Source organism: Nothoprocta perdicaria, unplaced genomic scaffold (assembly GCF_003342845.1).
Source record: "Nothoprocta perdicaria isolate Ctin4 unplaced genomic scaffold, notPer1 scaffold_400, whole genome shotgun sequence".
In the NCBI taxonomy this organism is placed as follows: Eukaryota; Metazoa; Chordata; class Aves; order Tinamiformes; family Tinamidae; genus Nothoprocta; species Nothoprocta perdicaria.
The window spans coordinates 252848-270456 of NW_020455645.1; the positions used below are offsets into that span (position 1 = coordinate 252848).

Here is a 17609-nt window from a genome sequence, read left to right on the forward strand (position 1 = left end):
TCTCCATGGTTGCTCCCTATGTCTAGCTCCTATACCCAATGTCCACGGTTGCTCCCCATGTCTAGCTCCTACACCCAGTCTCCACGGTTGCTCCCCATGGTTCCCGTGCCCCTGCCCATCCCCACACCCACAGAGGCCCAGGGCCACCCCACCACCCACCGCCCAGCACTGCCCCACGCGGGGGCTGCACCAGGGGCCTCTCCCCACATCTCACCAGGGCCACCCGCCCCTCAACCCACCCCGCGGGCTCCTCTCCCGGYGCCAACACCAACGCTCCCCATTCCCAGGGAAACCCTTGGGCAGCGCCGGAGGAGCCCAAGGAAATTGTTTCCCTTGCCGCTGCCTCCCCCCGCTCCATCCCTCTGCCTTTCTTCTCCTCTCTCTGTGTCTCTAATTCTTTTCCTCTCCCATAATGAGGGGATTACAAGGAAAACTCCAGCAGGACTCCTTTGTAGGGAGACAATCCCAGCAGCGAAGGCAGTTCCCGTCTTTGTCCATCCCCAGGCCCCCCCGGCCCCGGCGCTGGAGGGACATTTAGAGCAATTACTTGTCCAGAAAGTAACTGTCAATCATTCTTAAAGGGGAAGGCCTCCAATTAATAACCTCGTCTTAATCCTTTGGACTCATTTCCAATCTGCAGGGCCCGGTGACATCTGCAACACTAAATAAAGATTCTCCGGAGCCTTAGCAGCACGGTTCTGTGACAAATAAGAAGACTAGAGGGAACTTTGGCGGCCAAGCTGCAAGATTGGTGAGGTTGAGCCGCTTGTTTGGTTCCCGGAGGCACCGGCAAAGTTAAATACTCCTGGAAAAGCAAGTTGGGCCCAGCAGGTAACGCGGCCGCAGGCGGGTTCGGGTGGGCACCGGGGACCCGCGAGTGTTGCTCCCATTGGTGTTGGGAAAAACGCGCTCCCAAAAGCCCTGGGAAAAGGGAATCGCCCACGTGCCGGAGCCTGGGGGTGCCTGGCTCCGTGGGGAGCGCCTGGGTGACAGGTGATGGGCTCTGAAGGGCCATAATGTTGGTTATTCGCCCCGAGGGGGATGTTTTGCACCACTTGGCCAGGGCTCTGCACTGCATTTTTGGGTTTTTTTTGGTTTTTTTTGGGTTTTTTTTTTTTTTTTTTTTGTTTGTTTGTTTGTTTGTTTTGGGGGGATTCCCAAAAAAAAAAAAAAAAAAAAAAAAAAAAAAAAAAAAAAAAAAAAAAAAAAAAAAAAAAAAAAAAAAAAAAAAAAAAAAAAAAATCCCCAAAAACAAAACCTGTAAACAGGGGGAAAAGTGTGTTTAAGAATAAAGCCAAGTGGAGGAAAAGCCAGAGCAGACTTTGTGTCTTGGCGTCTTCTCGCCTTCAGTTCAAAAGCCCAAGTGCTTCAACCCCCCAGACTGTGAGCGCCAAGGCCACAGAGAGCTGCGGGATGCGCGGGAGGGAGGGAAGCAATTCCTGCCGGCTCATCGTCTGCTTGGAGTTAGGGAATTCTCCCTCTTGCCTGGGAGCGGGCCTAAAATGCTCCTAGAAGCACCCGGTTCCTCCCTTGGGGGTGATGCTGGGGACCAGTAGACACGTTGGCCCAGGAAGGGGTCGGGCTGGAGGCCTGACCYGTGCAAGGGTCGTATAGACCCCTATATGTTCCTTAAGTTCCTGTCCGCTGGCGGCCGCGGTGGGGACAAAGCCCGGGGTTTCTGGCCTTCCCGGAGCCGCTGGGAAGCTGGGGATGCTCTTGCATTTTGTAATCACAAATGGGAAGGAAATAGAAGAAAAAGGTGGGGGACAATGGGGGCAAAACCCCAGCTGCCACCCACAAAAAAGAGAGCCTGGGAAACACGGCAGCGCCGGGGGCAAGGAATGCCCGCGGTTTTCCTGGAGTAGGGACAGAGGCGCCAGCCCCAGCATGGCTGGCTTCTTCCTTCCCTTTTTTTTTTAATGTTATTTTTTTWAAATTCTCTCCGATCCCTCTTGCCACTCCAGGGACGAGTTAGGCCTTTCTTTCTGGGTGAGGTTTGGGGGCTTCCTTTGCTTTTGGTGGGTGCCCCAGACCTAGAGCTCGATCAGTGCCTGATCCCCATTGCCCCATCTCGCCCCTGTCCCCTCCCTGTCACCCCTTATCCCCCATTCCCCCATGCGGCCCCATCCCTTCCCTCCTCTCCTGCCCTTCTCCCCATCCCATCCCTTCCCTCCTCTCCTTTCCCACTGGCCCCATCCCAGGGCATTGCTGGTTAAGGGAGGACAGGGGAGTCTCGGGGGGCTCTGGGGGGGCCAGGAGGCTCCAGGGGCTCTGCGGGCGCTGGGCTCACGCTGCATCCACCTTCTCTGCCTTCCCTTGCAGATGCTGCCCCGCGCCAATGCCAAGAGGGTGAGCGAGAGCGGCACCGGCCCCCGGCCCCCCGCCTGGACCCCCCGGCCCAGCCTGCATCCCCGGTGACACCGGGAGGTGCCAAACCCRGCACGCACCTCCTGCCCGTGCTGCATGTGTGGGCTCTGCCAACGCAGTGCCAATGTGCACGGCRCTGCGCGTGGGTTGCCCACGCACCGTGCACACTCGTGCTGCACGGGCTGCAGTCCCCGCGGACCCCGCACATGCTGCACGCACAGCCCCCCCGTTCACCCCGTGCATTGCACACATGACCCCGCGCTCAYGCCGTGCGTTGCACACGCACTCCCCACATTCACGCCCCGCACAGCACATGCAGACCCCACACTCATGCCGTGCACTGCACGCATGATCCTGCGCTCACGCCACGCGTTGCACGTGCAGACCTCACGTTCACGCCACGCATTGCACACGCAGACCCCACGCCCGTGCCGTGCACTGCATGCGCTGCAGTGCTGCACACAGGCACAGCCCTCATGCTGCACAAAAGCACTTTGCTCTTGCTGTGCACACTAGGCACTGCACCCTGCACGAGCTCTGCGTGCTGCACACACCGCGTGCACCCGTGGGTGTCGCACACCAGCGCTGTGCACTCACTGCATGCATTACACACCCTGTACCCGCCGGCCCCGCAGCCGGTGTGTCCCACACTTGGTGCACGTGCGGACACAGCACAGGGCACTGCAAAGACACTGTGCACGCAGACACTGCACCGCGCACACGCTGCATGCAATGCAGCACTGCCATGTGCTGCAACCTCCATTTCTCCCAAGGTTTTTGCCACATTATCAGACAGGCGGACAGGCAAAGCCACCAGCATCTGCCGCATGCACCTTCTCCTGGGTGGAAATACTGCAGGATTATGTATTTCTGCCTGATTTTCCGTGTTTGACTAGATGCCTATGGTAGAAAGGGGTCTTTAATCTTCAGCAAATACTGCCGAAAGATTGCAGATACGGGATAAAAAGCTTACAGATGAAATGTTGCAGGGGTTGAGAATGTTTATCCACCGGTAGAACCAGGTTATTAGCTGGGGGCGGGTGCGTGGTGCTCCGCATGGCTCCATCCCCGCGCTCCGGGTCACATGCCAGCAGGTGACACTGATTCCTGCCAGGATTTGCCTTCGGGATCAGGGCTTTAGAGTCATCTCCATCTTTGCATTCCTGTTTTAAATATGGGATACCAAAACGATGTTCGGGGAAGAAATGGCTTCAATAGCAGCTCCATTTCGCCTGTGGCATCTCGGTGCTTGGGCAAAGGCGTCTTGRGGGACTCCCAAAACCGCAGGAAGGCCAAGGAATGGAGAGGTGCAGGGAGAACCGTGGGGTTGGGAGGATTCCGGGGCCGTGGGACCAGCAACGCTGCCTCGTGCAAATCCGCTTGGGTAATGGCACACCGGGCCGCCGTGGGATCAGCGTGCCAGCCGCAGAGAGGATTAGGCCTTTGCGTAACCGAATAGAGTGCCCGTACGGAGGGGCTGCAGGCCCCGCTCCGGGGCCACTTGCTCCCGGGCCCCTCGGCTGGCTGTGGGATCGGCCTCTGTGGGAGCTGGGGCTCGCGGTGCTGCGCTGGCCACGCTGGGTGCAAGGGGAGCGTTGGGTGCGGGGAGTGCACTGAGTTCAAGAGGTGCTTTGGGTGCAGGGGATGCACTAGGTGCAAGGGATGCACTAGGTGCAAGGGGTGCACTAGGTGCAAGGGATGCACTAGGTGCAAGGTGGCTTGGGGTGCAAGGGGTGCACTAGTGCAAGGAAGGCACCAGGTGGCAGAGGTGTTTTGGGTGCAAGGGATGCTCTAGATGCAGGTGTTTGGAATGCAGGGGACGCTCCAGGTGCAGGGGGGGCACCGGGTGCAGCAGTGCCAGGGTGCAGGGGGTCCCCAGGGCCATCAGCAGCTCCGGGCTGGGTATCGCAGCCAGCATCCAACACCGGTTGGTGCAAAAGCAAATTTGCTYTGCAAACACCGTGCTGCAGCACTCCGGCCCGAGGCAGCCCGCGGCGTGATGCCACTCGTCCCTTGGCACTCAGCCAACGCCGYTGTCCCCTCGGCAGGTGCCAGCATGTTCCTGAACAAGTGTGAGGGCGAGCTGGGCGAGCTGCGCAAGGCGGGCGACAGCGAGGCCGCTCCGCCCGCCGCCGCCGCCGAGGATGAGCAGCCCAAGAAGAAGCACCGCAGGAACCGCACCACCTTCACCACGTACCAGCTGCACGAGCTCGAGCGCGCCTTCGAGAAGTCCCACTACCCTGACGTCTACAGCCGCGAGGAGCTTGCCATGAAGGTCAACCTGCCCGAGGTCCGCGTGCAGGTAGGGAGGCAGTGCTGGGTAAGGTTGGGCCTGGCCATGCCACCAGCTCTCCCRGGCAAGGCCTTTCTCAGCGCTGAGAATGAACGGAGATGAAACCATGATAGAGATGGATGAGTTGGTAGAGATTGGAGGTGGTTTCTCTCTTCCTGGGCTGCAGCACAAAGCCCTGGGTTGCGGCTCCTCTGGGAGAGGACCCTGCTGCGAGGACAAGTTGGGCTTATGGGTCTGAGGTCCCCAGATGTCCCCGCTCTCATCTGTGCTGGTCCCAGTATTCATGGACCTGGACAATGGGGCAGGTGAGGGAACCAAACTGGGTGTCAGTGGGTCCTTTCTTAACGAGATGGGTCTCAAGTGCATCAGCTTCAGGCTCCGTATCCTTGGGGTAGCACCAGAGCTCTCCCCAAGGCTGGATCCCTGCAACGGGGATATCCGAGCGCCACTGGCACCCGTGATTCCTGGCTGCAGATCCTGCCCTTAAAAGCATCACTGGGTAGGGACAGCCCCATCCAAGTAGATGGAAACGGGTGCCCAGCAAAGCAAGAGGGCACAATCAGCCTTTGGCCAAGGGAACACAGGGAGGTGGGGTCAGAAAGTCCCCGATCCCTCCTGCCACGGGTTGGGAAGGCACCAGGGCGAGGACAGGCTGGTAGCTGCCCACAAGGCCAGAGCAGATCATGGTGCTCGGCTTGGACAGATGAAGGACAGAAGGAGAAGTAAGGAAAGGGAAAGAAAAATGAATCCCTGAGAGATGGACAGAGAATTGATCTCCYTGCGAGTGCATTGAGCTTTCTAGGCCTCAACCTCATCCCTTCCAGAATCCATCTGGGAGGTGCAACAGTCTCCTCCATAGAGCAATCTGAGTAACAAGCAGTTTGCACCAGTGAATCCCAGTATCTGTGACCTGCCTGTGAGTCATATCAACCCATTGTGTTGATATATGCCGTCTATTTGCATTGCAGAATGGAGGAGACCCCTCTCCTTGCTTGGTCCCGACTCCAGGCCCCCGTGGGCGCTGGGGACGCGGTGGCCAGCGCGTGTCCTGCTGGTGGCCCTGTGTGACCTTTGGGCTCCAGTTCTCTCTATCCCTTTCCCTGTAGGAGGTGGGACCCCTCGGGGACCCCACGAGGAGTCATCATCGGGGATGTGAAGGCCAAGCAGTGGCACGATAAGTGTCATAACAACACAGGGGACACCCAAGGTGGAGCACCCACCAGGGAGCATACTGCATGGGCCACCCATGTAGGGGACAGCACACAGGGCAGTTGACACTGTGCCCGGGTCACCACACACGGCACACGCCAGGCACGGTGCTGCCTCCCCCAGGTCACCGTCCCTGCTCTGCCCTTGCAGGTCTGGTTCCAGAACAGGAGAGCCAAGTGGCGGCGGCAGGAGAAGATGGAGGCGACTTCCATGAAGCTCCACGACACTCCCGTGCTCTCCTTCAACCGGCCGCCCATGACGCCCAACGTGGGGCCCATGAGCAACTCGCTGCCGCTGGACCCGTGGCTCACGTCGCCCATCGCCGGGGCCACCTCGGTGCACAGCATCCCCGGCTTCATGGGCGCCCCGCAGGCGCTGCAGCCGCCCTACGGCGCCCACTCCTTCCTCAACGCGCCGCCAGGCATGGCGCAGGGCATGGCGCCTGTGGCACCCGCCGCCTACCAGTGCGGCCCCCCCTTTGTGGACAAGTACCCGCTGGAGGACGTCGACCAGCGCAGCTCCAGCATCGCCGCGCTGCGCATGAAAGCCAAGGAGCACATTCAGACCATTGACAAAACCTGGCAGCCCATTTGATGGACACTCCCTCACAGCCCGCACGGCCCGGTCCGGCCCTGTCCGCCCGGTTCCGGCTCCCGGCCCTGCCGCCGGTTGCGGCTCACCCCCGGGGCGGATGAGGCGGGAGCCGCCGGGGTGGCCGCGCAGGGCAGCGCTGGGGGCAGAGGGGAGGCCGCGGGCGCTGGGGACGCCGAGGGCGCCGGGGACACCGCGGCCGCCTCCAAAGACCCTCACGGCTCCTCTGGGCTGCGCCGCCTCCCTGGAGCGGCCGAGCTGGGATGGCAGCCCCATCCACGGAGCAGAGACACCTTCTATCCGAGTGCGGCCCCTTCCCCGGCCAGCAGCCCCCAGGAGAGAGGGGACAGTGCGGACCCGGCTCGGCCTCCCCGGGGCTGCTGCCAACGGGGGCAGTTTCTCTTCCCACTCCCTTTATTATTATTCCTTTTTTTTTTTTTTTTTTTTTTTTATGCTGCAGATTTCAACAAAAGCCAGCGCGAGAAGCTTTAGTTCCGTAGGGACCCCGGGGCAGCGGGCGGGAGCGGGAGGCTCGGCTCCTTTTTAGCCATGCCAGGGCCGGTAGAAGCGGCAGCCCCGCGGGATCGGTTGTACCCAGAGTAAAGAGCTGAGAGGATGCGCCCCACGTCTCTGCGCCGCGGTGCCGGAGCTGCCCGGGGGGCAGATCGGGACCCCAGAGCTGCCCGGGGGGCAGATGGGGACCCCGGAGCCGCCAGGGGGCAGATGGGGACCCCAGAGCTGCTGGGGGGAAGATGGGGACCCCGGAGCCGCCAGGGGGCAGATGGGGACCCCAGAGCTGCTGGGGGGAAGATGGGGACCCCGGAGCCACCCGGGGGCAGGTGGGGACCCCGGAGCCAGCCGGGGGCAGATGGGGACCCTGGAGCTGCCGGGGGCAGATGGGGACCCCAGTGGGCACCTCATGTCGCGGTGGGGAGGGTCACAGCAGCTGCGGGGCGCGGGGGCCACCGCGGGAGCCCCACACCCCATGAGCGGGAGGGTCGCTCCGCAGCGTCCTCCCCTGCCGGCTCTGCAACGTCCCTCTCGCCGGGGACGCCGGGCGGGGGGGACACGGGGCGGCCCCGTGGTGGCCGCTGCCACCTCGCCGGCTGTTTGTCAGGGGGATGTGCGCGGCCGTCGCTCTGGGCCCGGGGGGAGGCTCTGCCCTCCCTAATTGTGGCGCTGTAATTACGCCGGCCCAGCTGGGGCGGCTGGCGGGGCCCGGCGCGACACGACCGTTACGGAGCCAAACGCCCCCTGAAACTTTCCGTCCCAGCACCCAAGGACCTGCCAGCTCCGCACCCCCCACTCCCCCAAGGGTCTCACCCCGTTTCTCCCACCCTGGGGGTGGGGGGACCCAGATCCCGGTGGCCCCGGGGTCAGGCAGGAGCAGCCAGGATGCCACCGGGCCTGGCAGGCCACTGACCCCAGCAAGACCCGGCTCCCCGTCCCTTATGTCCCCTTGCCCTCCCCCCCCCACACCCCCGCTGGTGCTCATCTGCTTCGTTAGTGATAATTAAACCCTTAACGAGCCATTAGACGAATAATCGATGGCCGCCGTGCTCGCCGGAGCTTGGCGGGCCGGGGCGCGCGGCGCGCGGCGGCGGGGACATAATGCAGCAAAGGCCGCGGAAGTAATGGGGTCTGGGGCCGGCGGGGGCCGTGCCGCCTTCACCGGCCCTAATTGGGGCAGCCGGCCCCGCACGGGGCACCCCTCGGCAGGCCACAAAAGCAGCACAGTGCAGGGACCCCCCCCCCACATCCCTGCCCCCATTAATTGGAGCCTAATTGGGGCCGGGGCCCCCCAAGGTGCAAGGCGGGGGCACGGGGTTGCGATGGGGGAGCGGGCGGATGCGGCTCCCGCGGTGCCTCTTGGCAGGCTGGGCCCTTATGCAAATTATTGAAATGAGCTAATTTGCATGGGGGGCAGAGCGGGTGCGGTGGGGGGGGGCCTGAGGTCCCACCATCCTTGCGCGGGGCTGGGGCCGCCACATCGGCTCCTCTGGGGGGGCTAATTAGCACCGCCGTTAGCCGCTCCAAGGTGCCTCCTCCTAATAGGGGTGCCTCCAGGTGACAGAGGGGGCCRCACGAACCCCGGTGCCCGGGATGGCCCCTCGCCGTGCAGAGACCTTCGATCTCTTCCACGGTGACAAAAGAAGCTTGTTGCTCCGGGGGGACGATGCTGAGTGTCCTGCAGGAGTCTGGTTTGCTTGGGGGAYACCAGACACCAGCTCCTCGCCCAGAGCCCCTGCAGAGCTCAGCCGTCCACATTGCACTTTTATTGGCTTTTTCCCCCCATTTTGCAGCAAAGCGAGCAGCCTCCGGGCCCTTTGCAACATGCAAAAACATGCAAAAACATGTAGACACTCGTGTCTCGTTCCTTGGCAGGGAGGGCACGCGCTTGGGAAATCTCAACCCCAGACACCTTTTCCTTGCACCCTGCCCTGGCCTAGTGCCGCTGTCGGGGTCCTGCAGGGAGCTCTGGGGTACCCGACACCCCTCGGGCTCGACCGCTGGCATCGCACACTCGCAGGACAGGAGCCTCCTGCTCCCTTAATCCCCTCCCTCGGGCTTTGCCCCCTAATCTGATTATTTCTCTCTATTTCTCCTAGGCCTGAAGGACYCCCACCTTGCCCCGGCGTGACGCCTCGCGCACCGCTGAGCCGCCGCGCTTGGGCACTCTGCCCCCCCCGGGCTCCCACTGCACCCACGGACACGCTCCTGCGTCCCCGGCCGCCCACACCCCCGCGGGAGCCCCATGTCACTGACGCGGTGCCGGGGGACACGGGGCTGGGGATGTCCGGTGCGTGGAGCTGGTGTCACCACGGGGTGGGGGACACGCTGTCCTCCTATAGGGAGTGCACATCGGGGGTGTCGGGGCTCGGGGTCTCCTCCGGGGCGTTCAGCCAGTGAGCACCAGTGGCCCAGCTGCCTGGCAGGGAGCCAGACAGGGGGCTGCCAGAGGCCTCCGAGCCCGGCGGCGACGCGGACGCATCCCCGGCAGCGTCCCTGTCCCCGTCCCCGAGGCGCAGGTTGAGCTTGGCGATGAGCGGCTTGCCCACGTTCACCGCCCGCCTCTCCTCCACGAAGTCCTCCATGCCGCGGTACTGGTACTGCAGGCACACGGTGAACACCAGCTCCTGCTGCAGAGCACGGGTGGCACGGCGCTCGCGGGGACATCGTGGCCCTGGCGCCGSCGCCGCGGCTGGGACGGTGTGCGGACAGGCAGGGGACAGTGACCAGGTGGGGGCAGTGCCACCAACCGCCCCCCGGCCCTTACCCGCAGTTTCTGCAGACCACAGAGGCGGCTGTAGAGGCAGCAGGAGGGGACATCGCGGCTCCAGGTTGGGGACAGCGGGCTGCCCAGTTCCTCGGGGCTCTCCCTGTTGGTGAATTTGAGATCCGCATCCAGCTCCTGCCGCAGACAAGGGTGGGCTGTGAAAACCACTGCGGGACAAGCGGCACCCATGCGGCACCAGCCGGACACCCCTGCGGTTCYGCAAGGAGCTCCCACCTCCGGGATGTCCGTGAGCTTGGCCTCGCACCTAGCGATCTCCTTCGGGGTGGCCACAATGCGAGTGTAGATGATCATGATGTTGGAGAACTCAGCGGCAAAGCCCAGCTGGACGGCGACCCCGCAGTCGAAGCAGAGGTGCCGGCTTTCCGGCAGGACTGCRGAGACACCGAGCGTGGGGCCGGGACCCCTGGGGCTGCGCACAGGGACCTGGTGGCTCCCGGCTCCGCGCGGCGGCTGCGACACCCACCATGGGCCTTGGCCCACTGCAGGTTCCTGACCGAGGACTCCTCCTGGCCCTCAGCCGGCTGGATGGGGTCCGTGAGGGCCCGTCGCTCCGAGAGGTTGCTGCGCAGCTCCAGGGCCTGCCGGCCCCGCGTGATCTCCAGCGTGCCCATGTCTGCAGCAGGAGGAGGCAGTCGAGGAGCTGTGGGCCTTGCTGGCTGCCCCCCAGGCTCTGGCCACTCACCTTCGGCCACCTTGTCCAGCAGCACTGTGATCTTCTCGTCTTCCACCAGCCAGCGCTTGAGGAAGCTCATGAATATGCCGTTGGAGAGCTCGCCCTGGCTCAGCTCGTAGGCTTCGGCATCGGCGCAGCTGGGAGCACAGCAAGCAGGTGTGACTTCCATCCCTGGGGCCCTCCTGTCCCCACGACGTTCCCCCAGGAACCAGCCCTTAATCCGGAGTTGTGTTCCCAGCATGGACACACTACATCCAATAGCCAAGCCAGGACAAGGTGGGAGCCTTGCCTGAATGTGTACACCAGAGCACTGTCAACCCAAATCCTCATGCTCCAGAGGATGTTCACTACTGAAATTCCATCGGACACCATCAACCCAAGCACCACTGTGAGCTTCTCCTTTCTCACTAAGGAATTTGGGGCCAGGACTTTCCCTYATGCACCCCAGCATGAATGCACTGGCCAAAAGGGAGCCAGTCCAACCTGGCGTGCAGAGGAACATGTCCCACCAGACCCAAAGCAAGGCATGACCTGAGGAAAGCTGCCTGGCCTCCCGGGGAATGGAGGAGACCTACGTGGCATAGCCGAAGACGATGTTGGCCGTGACCTGCAACGCCCCAACTTGCGGGATGAGGTTGTCATTGAGGTTCCTGGAAGAGACGGGTTGCTGGGACCCATGCAGTGGGTGGTGGGACACCAGGGGCAGCTACAGCCCCTGAACACACCAATGCAGTCCCTTGCTGGGGGCTTTCTCTGCAGCAAGCCCCAAGACAGACTCTCACGTGCTGGGGTCCTGCGCAGGTGCCCCCGCGGGCAGGATGCRTCACCTCTTGCGGCACATGTCGAGGAGGAAGATGTTGAGGGCGGTGTGGCGCTGCTGCATGCTCCGCAGCACGCGCTGCACGCACAGGCAGTGCGCTGACGTGTAGGAGCTGGGTGCGTCGATGGGCACCATGAAGCTGTTGCCGAAGTTCTCATAGCCATGCCCGGCATAGTAGAGCAAACCTGGCAGGGGGACAAGGACATCTTTGTTACCCCCATTTCTCGGGGCCTCCTTCCAAGACCTGATGCCACCACAAATATCAGCAAGCCACTCCGAGATGCCATCCCCGTACCCATCCCATTGCCGTGGAAGAGTAACGTCCATCTACCCCAAGCCCTTGCCCCGGCTTAGGAGCCACCGYACCGTACACGCCCTTGTCCAGGAGCAGGAGGAACTCGTTGACGGCCATCTGCATCTCGGCCTTGCACAGGTCCAGCAGCGAGACCACCTTGAAGTCGAGCTGCCGGAGGAGGCTGCTCAGGGCGTGCACGTCCACCATGGGCGCCTTCAGGTGCTTGTGGTGCACGTAGTGCATGTTGCCGATCAGCAGCGCCACTTTGTCGGTGGCTGGCAGGGCAGGAGAGGGACATGATGGGGACAGAGTCAGGGATACTCCCCTGTCCCCGCCAAGGTGACGCCTTGTTGTGTCTGATGCTCCTACGCCTGGTACACCTGTCCATGCCTCTCTGCTCGGCTCTCCTCAGGGTGCTACACCCAATGCTCACAATGCCTGAGCCCAGCTGAGCAGAGGAGATGCTGCAGCACGAGCAGGACAGTGACAGCCCCAGGGTCACCAAACCGCTTGGCATGGGTTGTTTCCTGGAAGAACTTCTCTTACCATACAGCTGGCCAGGGCTGCAGTGCTCCGGAGCGCCTGGAAAGACAGATCCATGGGTGTCATGGCTCTGGGCACCGCGTCCCACCACATCCATGGGGGCTCTCCTGGGGGAACCAAACATCGCAACCAGCAGCAGGGGCAGAGGCTGCACCTACCTCCATCCCTGTCCCTGTCCTGCCAGGAGCCTCCRGAGTTGAAGAGCCGTGGGCCTGTGGTGACACAAAGCAGGGAGTTAGGCAGGTGCCCAGGGGGCACTGCAGAGGTTGGTGGGATTTCAGGAGACCTCGCCACTGCACGGGGATGCATTGGAGCAATTCTCGCTTTGCACTGTGCGTGGTGACCATCGTGTCCCAGCATGGGGCTGGGCCCCTCAATGAATACGGAGCACCCAGGGGAGGCACTGGGGGGATGAGCACGGCCAGGACACGGGACCAGGGTGTTGGAACAGGAGGGGACGGACGTGGTCACTTCTCGGAAGGGGCTGTCACCCGCGCTGGGGGGCACAGTGCCAAACCCTCACCGATCTCCACTTCCACCTCCCGGCTCCACACCTCGTGGAAGAGGTTGAACACACGGCACGAGTAGCTGCCCCTCTCGGCCGTCGTCACCAGCTTCACCTGCCAAAGGGGACAGATAGAGCCAGGGCCACCCGAGTGCAGGGTGCAGCCCAGGATGGGCAGGGGGCTTCGCGGGGGTACCTGGAGCTGGGGCGCCCGTGCACCCTCCACAGGCTGTCGGTTCCTGAACCACTGGTACTGGGGCGGYGGGTTGCCCATGGCTCTGCACTCCAGCACCAGCGTGTCCCCTTCGGCCAAGCGGCACGGCCGCGGCTGCTGCAGGATCTGCAGCCCCACCATGGTCGGGCAGTAGCCGCTTGCTGGAGAGGACACGAGGCACCGAATCACAGAACCATTGAAYGCTTAAGGTTGGAAGGGACCTCAGAGGTCATCTAGTCCAACCACCCACGCACGGTCACCTAGAGCACGTGGCACAGGGCTGCATCCAAGCGGGTTTTCAAGATCTCCAAATGGTCACCCAGGAATGGTCACCCAGGCAGAGCCGGACACAACGGAGCCCCTGGGATTTGCTGGGGCTCCCTGGCTTGGTGCAAGGATGCTCAGCATGTGGGGCAGAGCCCGCAGCTGGAATGCTGGGACGCATCCATCCAGGCTCCCATCACCTCTGGGTGCTGGGACATGCCTTGCCAGGGCTGCCAGTTGGCACCAGGAGGATATAGGACACAGCACAACCAGCTCCCCCGTGGCACCACCACCTCATCAAGCCCCATGGCCAGGGGTGACATCAAGCAATGCCCATCAGGAACCAGCCTGGGGATGCAAATCTCGGGGCCCACCTGAGCTGGGGCTGCTGCTCCTCTCGACCTGGACRTGGGCCCACCTGGAGAAGGTGTAGTTGACTCCACAGTTGACACGGCAGATGTACCAGCCGGGCTGGCCTTGCGAGGTGCCCGTGTCAACCACCAGCTCTGGGGCTGTGGCTCCAGGCAGCTAGGAGATATCAAGGAGACATCCGGGACTAAGAATTCAGACAGCTTGGTCAGGTGCTCCATCCCACCCATCCGTCTACCCCGTCAGGAGCTGGTCAAGAGAAGTTGGGGGAGCCCTTGCCATGGATTGGGCCTGGGACCCCCAGCAGAGCTTGTCCAAAGGCTCCGTGTGTGCCAAGAGCACAGTTGAGCCTGGCTCAGTGTCCCCAGGYGCAGGGGGCCTCACCTCCTGCTTCCCGCAGAACCACTGGTAACTGAGCCCCGGGGGGCCGCTCGCCCAGCATGTCAGAGCCACCTGCGTCCCCCCTGCCACCGTGCGCGACTCCGGCTGCACCGTGATGTGGATTGGGTTCTGGACTGTGGGAGAGGAGAAGCGCACCCAGGCTGGCTGAGACACCGTCCCGTCACCTGCTGCCCTGCCCCAGCTCATCCTTGGGTCAGACTTGGTCACCTTGGGTGGACRAGATGATCTCTAGAGAACCCATCCAACCTCGGCCATTCTGTGATTCTGTGATCTTGCCCTGTTCCATCATCTTGCACTCCATCCCACCCCAATCATCTCATCCTATACTGTCCCATCATGTCCTGTCCCCATGTCCTCTTCATCCCATCTTCATCTCATCCCATCCTGCCCCTCCCATCCCATCCCAACCCATYCCAATACACCCTGTCCCATCCCATCTTTTCCCTTCCCATCTCACCCTCACCCATCCCAACCGTCCTACCACGCTCTGTCCCACGCCATCCCATCCCAACCCCGCTCCGTCCCACTCCAGCCAGGACCCCATCGGCAGGAAGAGCCGCTCCTCCTCCCTCCACTTTTCTTCTGCCAAAGCCCCCTCCCCACGTCCAGGCCCCGTGCAGCCCCACCAGCCACCCGTACCAGCGCCGCTGAGGACCTGGCAGGCCTGCGCGTGCCCCATCTTGTCCAGGCAGGCCAGCAGGTACTTGAGGCTGCAGTCCCGCTCTGCCAGCAGCTGCAGCAGACACTGCGTGGGGCTGCCCCGGGGCTCCAGCACCTTCAGCGAGCACATTTCCAGCTCCTCCTCACTGTAAAGCCCCAGCAATCAGGCCCCAGGCACCCGGGCAGGCTGGGACCCTCCTCGGGCTCCAGACACTCTGTTGTGTTTGTCACGTCAGCTGAGACAGGTTGGAGCCGTCAAGCCACCCACGAGACGTCCCTCGTATAGGGATAGACCTGGCTCCTGCCCCTCGGTCCTACCTGCACTTGAAGCGCTTCTCGGCCCCGGCCACCTCGGCCAGCTTGCGCCAGCCCCGGCTGGCCGTGTCCAGGAGCTCGCAGAGCTGGGCCACCACGTCCTCGCCCAGCGAGCCCACGGACATGCTCCACTCGGCCATCCTCGGTGGCGCCTCGCGCCGGCCGCCGCCTGCCCGGGGCTGCAGAGGGAATCGCGGCCGGGATAACGGGACGGAAACCGCCCTGCTGGCCCCAGCCCGGGGTGGCACCAGGGACTGAGCTCCTCCTGCCCCGGGCCCCTTTCTGCCTCCCCACGGAGACGCCCTGGGTGGGAGTTTGCCCCAGGACCCTCTGTGGTGGCTGGTGACGTTGGAGCAACAGGGGCTTGACCAGGAGGGCAGAGACCCACCCGGCACCCAGGGCGGCGCTTTGGTGAAAGGGCCTTGGTGCACGKGAGGGTGGCGAGGGGCACCCGAGCAGCAGCCCGGGACGGGGAGGACAGGGCACTCACCGGTGGGCACGGYGCGGTCTGAGCCCGCAGGGCAGATCCCAGCAGAGAAGGCCGGCCGGAGCTGCAGCTCGGCGCGTGCCCGGCGCCGTGCAGAGGAAATGAAGGTTAGAAGCAAAAGTCCCCCCGGCAGCGCCGCGCAGCACTTCTGCTTTCAGAGCTGCTTCCTGCGCTGTGGCGCGTGGGCGCCCGCCCGCCCGCTGCCGCCYGGCCTGGGGGAGATGCCACCCCGAGCAGGGCACCCTGCTGCGACCACGGCTCACAGTGCGGCTCTGCCAGCCCTTCCTGCCCACAACGGGACACGGGCCCTTCTCAACCTCCTGCACGTACCAGGGCTGAGACCAYGGGTGGCAGAGGGCCCCAGGGGAGCCCATGGGCTTTGCAAGGTGAGACATGGAGCTTCTAGARAGGGTCCAGCAGAGAGCAACCAAGGTGGTTAAGGGACTGGAGCATYTCTTGTATGAGGAAAGACTAAGCTGGGCCTGCTTAGCCTRGAAAAGAGAAGACTRAGAGGAGATCTGATCAATATGTGCAAGTACTTCAGGGGAGAACTTAGGRAGGAAGGGGTCAAACTCTTCTCCGTGGTGGCCAGTGACAGGACAAGGGGCAATGGGTATAAGTTGAAACAGAGGAAGTTTGATCTCCATGTGAGGAGAAACTTCTGCACTGTGAGGTGCCAGAGCCCTGGCACAGGCTGCCCAGGGAGGCTGGGGAGTCTCCTCTGGAGGTCTTCCAAACCCGCCTAGATGCCACCCGGTTCAATGTGGTCTGAGTGTCTCTGCTTGAGCAGGCAGGTCACACTAGAAGGGGTCACTTCCCACCTCAACCGTTCCATCATTCTGTGGGACACACGGRGATGGAGCAGCCACAAAGGCCTCGGTGCCTTTGGGGGCCATGGGGCCAGGGACYGTGCTGTAACCACACAAGGGCAAGCTGCGAAGCCCACAGTCCCGGCCACCACAGTTCCCCATAGCCCCAAGACGTCCCCTTCGCTGTGAGGACCACGCGGCACTTGTGGCAATTGGGACATCTCCACCCCCAGCCCCGTTTGGGAGGCCGAGACACGACCTCGGCAGGAGCGAGCACAATGCCCTGCTTGCTGCCCCCKCAAGACACCAGATCCCAGGGAAGGAAACGCTCCCGGGAGCACCGGCACCCRCACATACAGCGATGCCCCAACACCCAGAACTTGTGGCCTGGGGGTAACCTGCAGCACTGGACGCCACTGGCGAGTAGCAAACGCCACCAGCTGATCCGCAGAGCAGGACACAGCGCACGTGCTGGGGCAGGCGCTGGCCACCGAGGCAGGACACGCAGGACACCAGAGCCACACGCATGGAGCTCACAGGGTGTCTGTGATCACCGCAGCCGCTGCAGGGAGCAGACCTCAGCACGGCCACAGATTTATTACAGTTTTCAGCAAGAATAAGAGACTGAGAGCAGGCGACGGCGGCTCAGCCCGGCGCCACCCACGCAGCTCCACRCAGAGCACGGCCAGGCCTGCGCCTAGAACTTCTTGCCCTTCTTGAGCTTGTTGCGGCGCCACGTGTCGTACTTCCGCAGGCGCCTCCAATATTCCAGCGATTCYGGGTTCATGTCCTCCAGCTTCTTGGGGGGATTCAGGTTGATCTCAAAGAGCCTGGGGGTGAATGAAGAACGCACAAGGTTGGCAGGGGACATGCAGAGGACAAAGCCACGGCTGTGCACAGTGAGGGTGCCCAGGCTCCACCACAGCACGACCTGCTCTTCCTCTCGGTTTCCTCCTCCCGGGCTTGGGAGCAGCTCCCATCTCCTACACCCTCTGGTGCCTACAGCCCAGACCAGTAGCACCTTGCCCAGAAATGCATCTGGGACCTAAGGGGACAGGGTGACACTTTGCAGGACGGGCCCCCAACAAGTCACTCAGGGGGCTCTCGAGCACCCTGGCGTCCTGCAGAGCCGTCAGCAGGCGCGGCGGCCGCAGCTCCGCGGGCCCCTGGGCACTCACCAGGCCGGGTACTCGGAGTCGGGCTTGAGGGCCACCTCGGGGCCCTCCTTGTAGATGTTGACGCCCATGGCGTGGGTGGCGAGCAGCACGGGGTCGGTGCACACAGCGGGGCCCGTCACCTCCTCCTTGGCCACGCTCTTGCCCTTGGCTTTGGTGGCTGTGGGGACAGCGAGAGCGTCGGCAAGGGCAGCGGGGGCAGCCGTGGGGCGGGACACGGGGGACAAGGCTGAGCGGGGCCCGGGGGCCGCGGGGAGCAAGGCAGAGCGGGACACGGGCATCACGGGGGACACGGCGGAGGGGGACACGGGGGACAGGGA

The 17609-nt window shown here is 63.1% G+C and overlaps 3 protein-coding genes across 3 annotated transcripts in view; 1 reads left to right on the top strand and 2 right to left on the bottom strand.

Moving 5' to 3' along the window:
• Positions 1–4417: 4417 nt before the first annotated feature.
• Positions 4418–6481, top strand: RAX2 (retina and anterior neural fold homeobox 2). The gene is made up of 2 exons (XM_026045596.1): positions 4418–4669; positions 6020–6481. The coding sequence occupies exons 1-2, from the start codon at positions 4424–4426 to the stop codon at positions 6461–6463; spliced, it is 690 nt and encodes a 229-aa protein (XP_025901381.1). The 5' UTR covers positions 4418–4423; the 3' UTR covers positions 6464–6481.
• A 2825-nt stretch (positions 6482–9306) lies between these two features.
• On the bottom strand, positions 9307–14958 carry LOC112952671 (mucosa-associated lymphoid tissue lymphoma translocation protein 1-like). Its single transcript, XM_026045571.1, has 16 exons — positions 14822–14958; positions 14483–14649; positions 13826–13956; positions 13447–13600; positions 12791–12969; positions 12613–12709; positions 12248–12301; positions 12093–12128; positions 11618–11821; positions 11259–11436; positions 11007–11081; positions 10441–10568; positions 10222–10371; positions 9972–10129; positions 9738–9872; positions 9307–9600 (listed from the first exon to the last, which is right to left on the bottom strand). Exons 1-16 carry the CDS (start codon positions 14956–14958, stop codon positions 9307–9309), a joined length of 2277 nt encoding a protein of 758 aa, XP_025901356.1.
• Positions 14959–16727: 1769 nt separating this feature from the next.
• The window catches only part of MRPL54 (mitochondrial ribosomal protein L54), a 1686-nt gene continuing 804 nt past the window's right edge, over positions 16728–17609 (bottom strand). Inside the window, exons 2-3 of the mRNA XM_026045572.1 lie at positions 17293–17449; positions 16728–16944 (exon numbers count right to left, since the gene is read on the bottom strand). Of these exons, the coding sequence (XP_025901357.1) occupies positions 16812–16944; positions 17293–17449 (290 nt within the window). The 3' untranslated portion in view covers positions 16728–16811. The remainder of the gene's footprint in view (positions 16945–17292; positions 17450–17609) is intronic.

Coding starts and splice junctions, on each gene's coding strand:
- RAX2 (XM_026045596.1), top strand. CDS start 4,424: ATGTTCCTGAACAAGTGTGAGGGCGAGCTGGGCGAGCTGCGCAAGGCG. Junction 4,670..6,019: donor TGCCCGAGGTCCGCGTGCAG/GTAGGGAGGCAG, acceptor CTGCCCTTGCAG/GTCTGGTTCCAGAACAGGAG.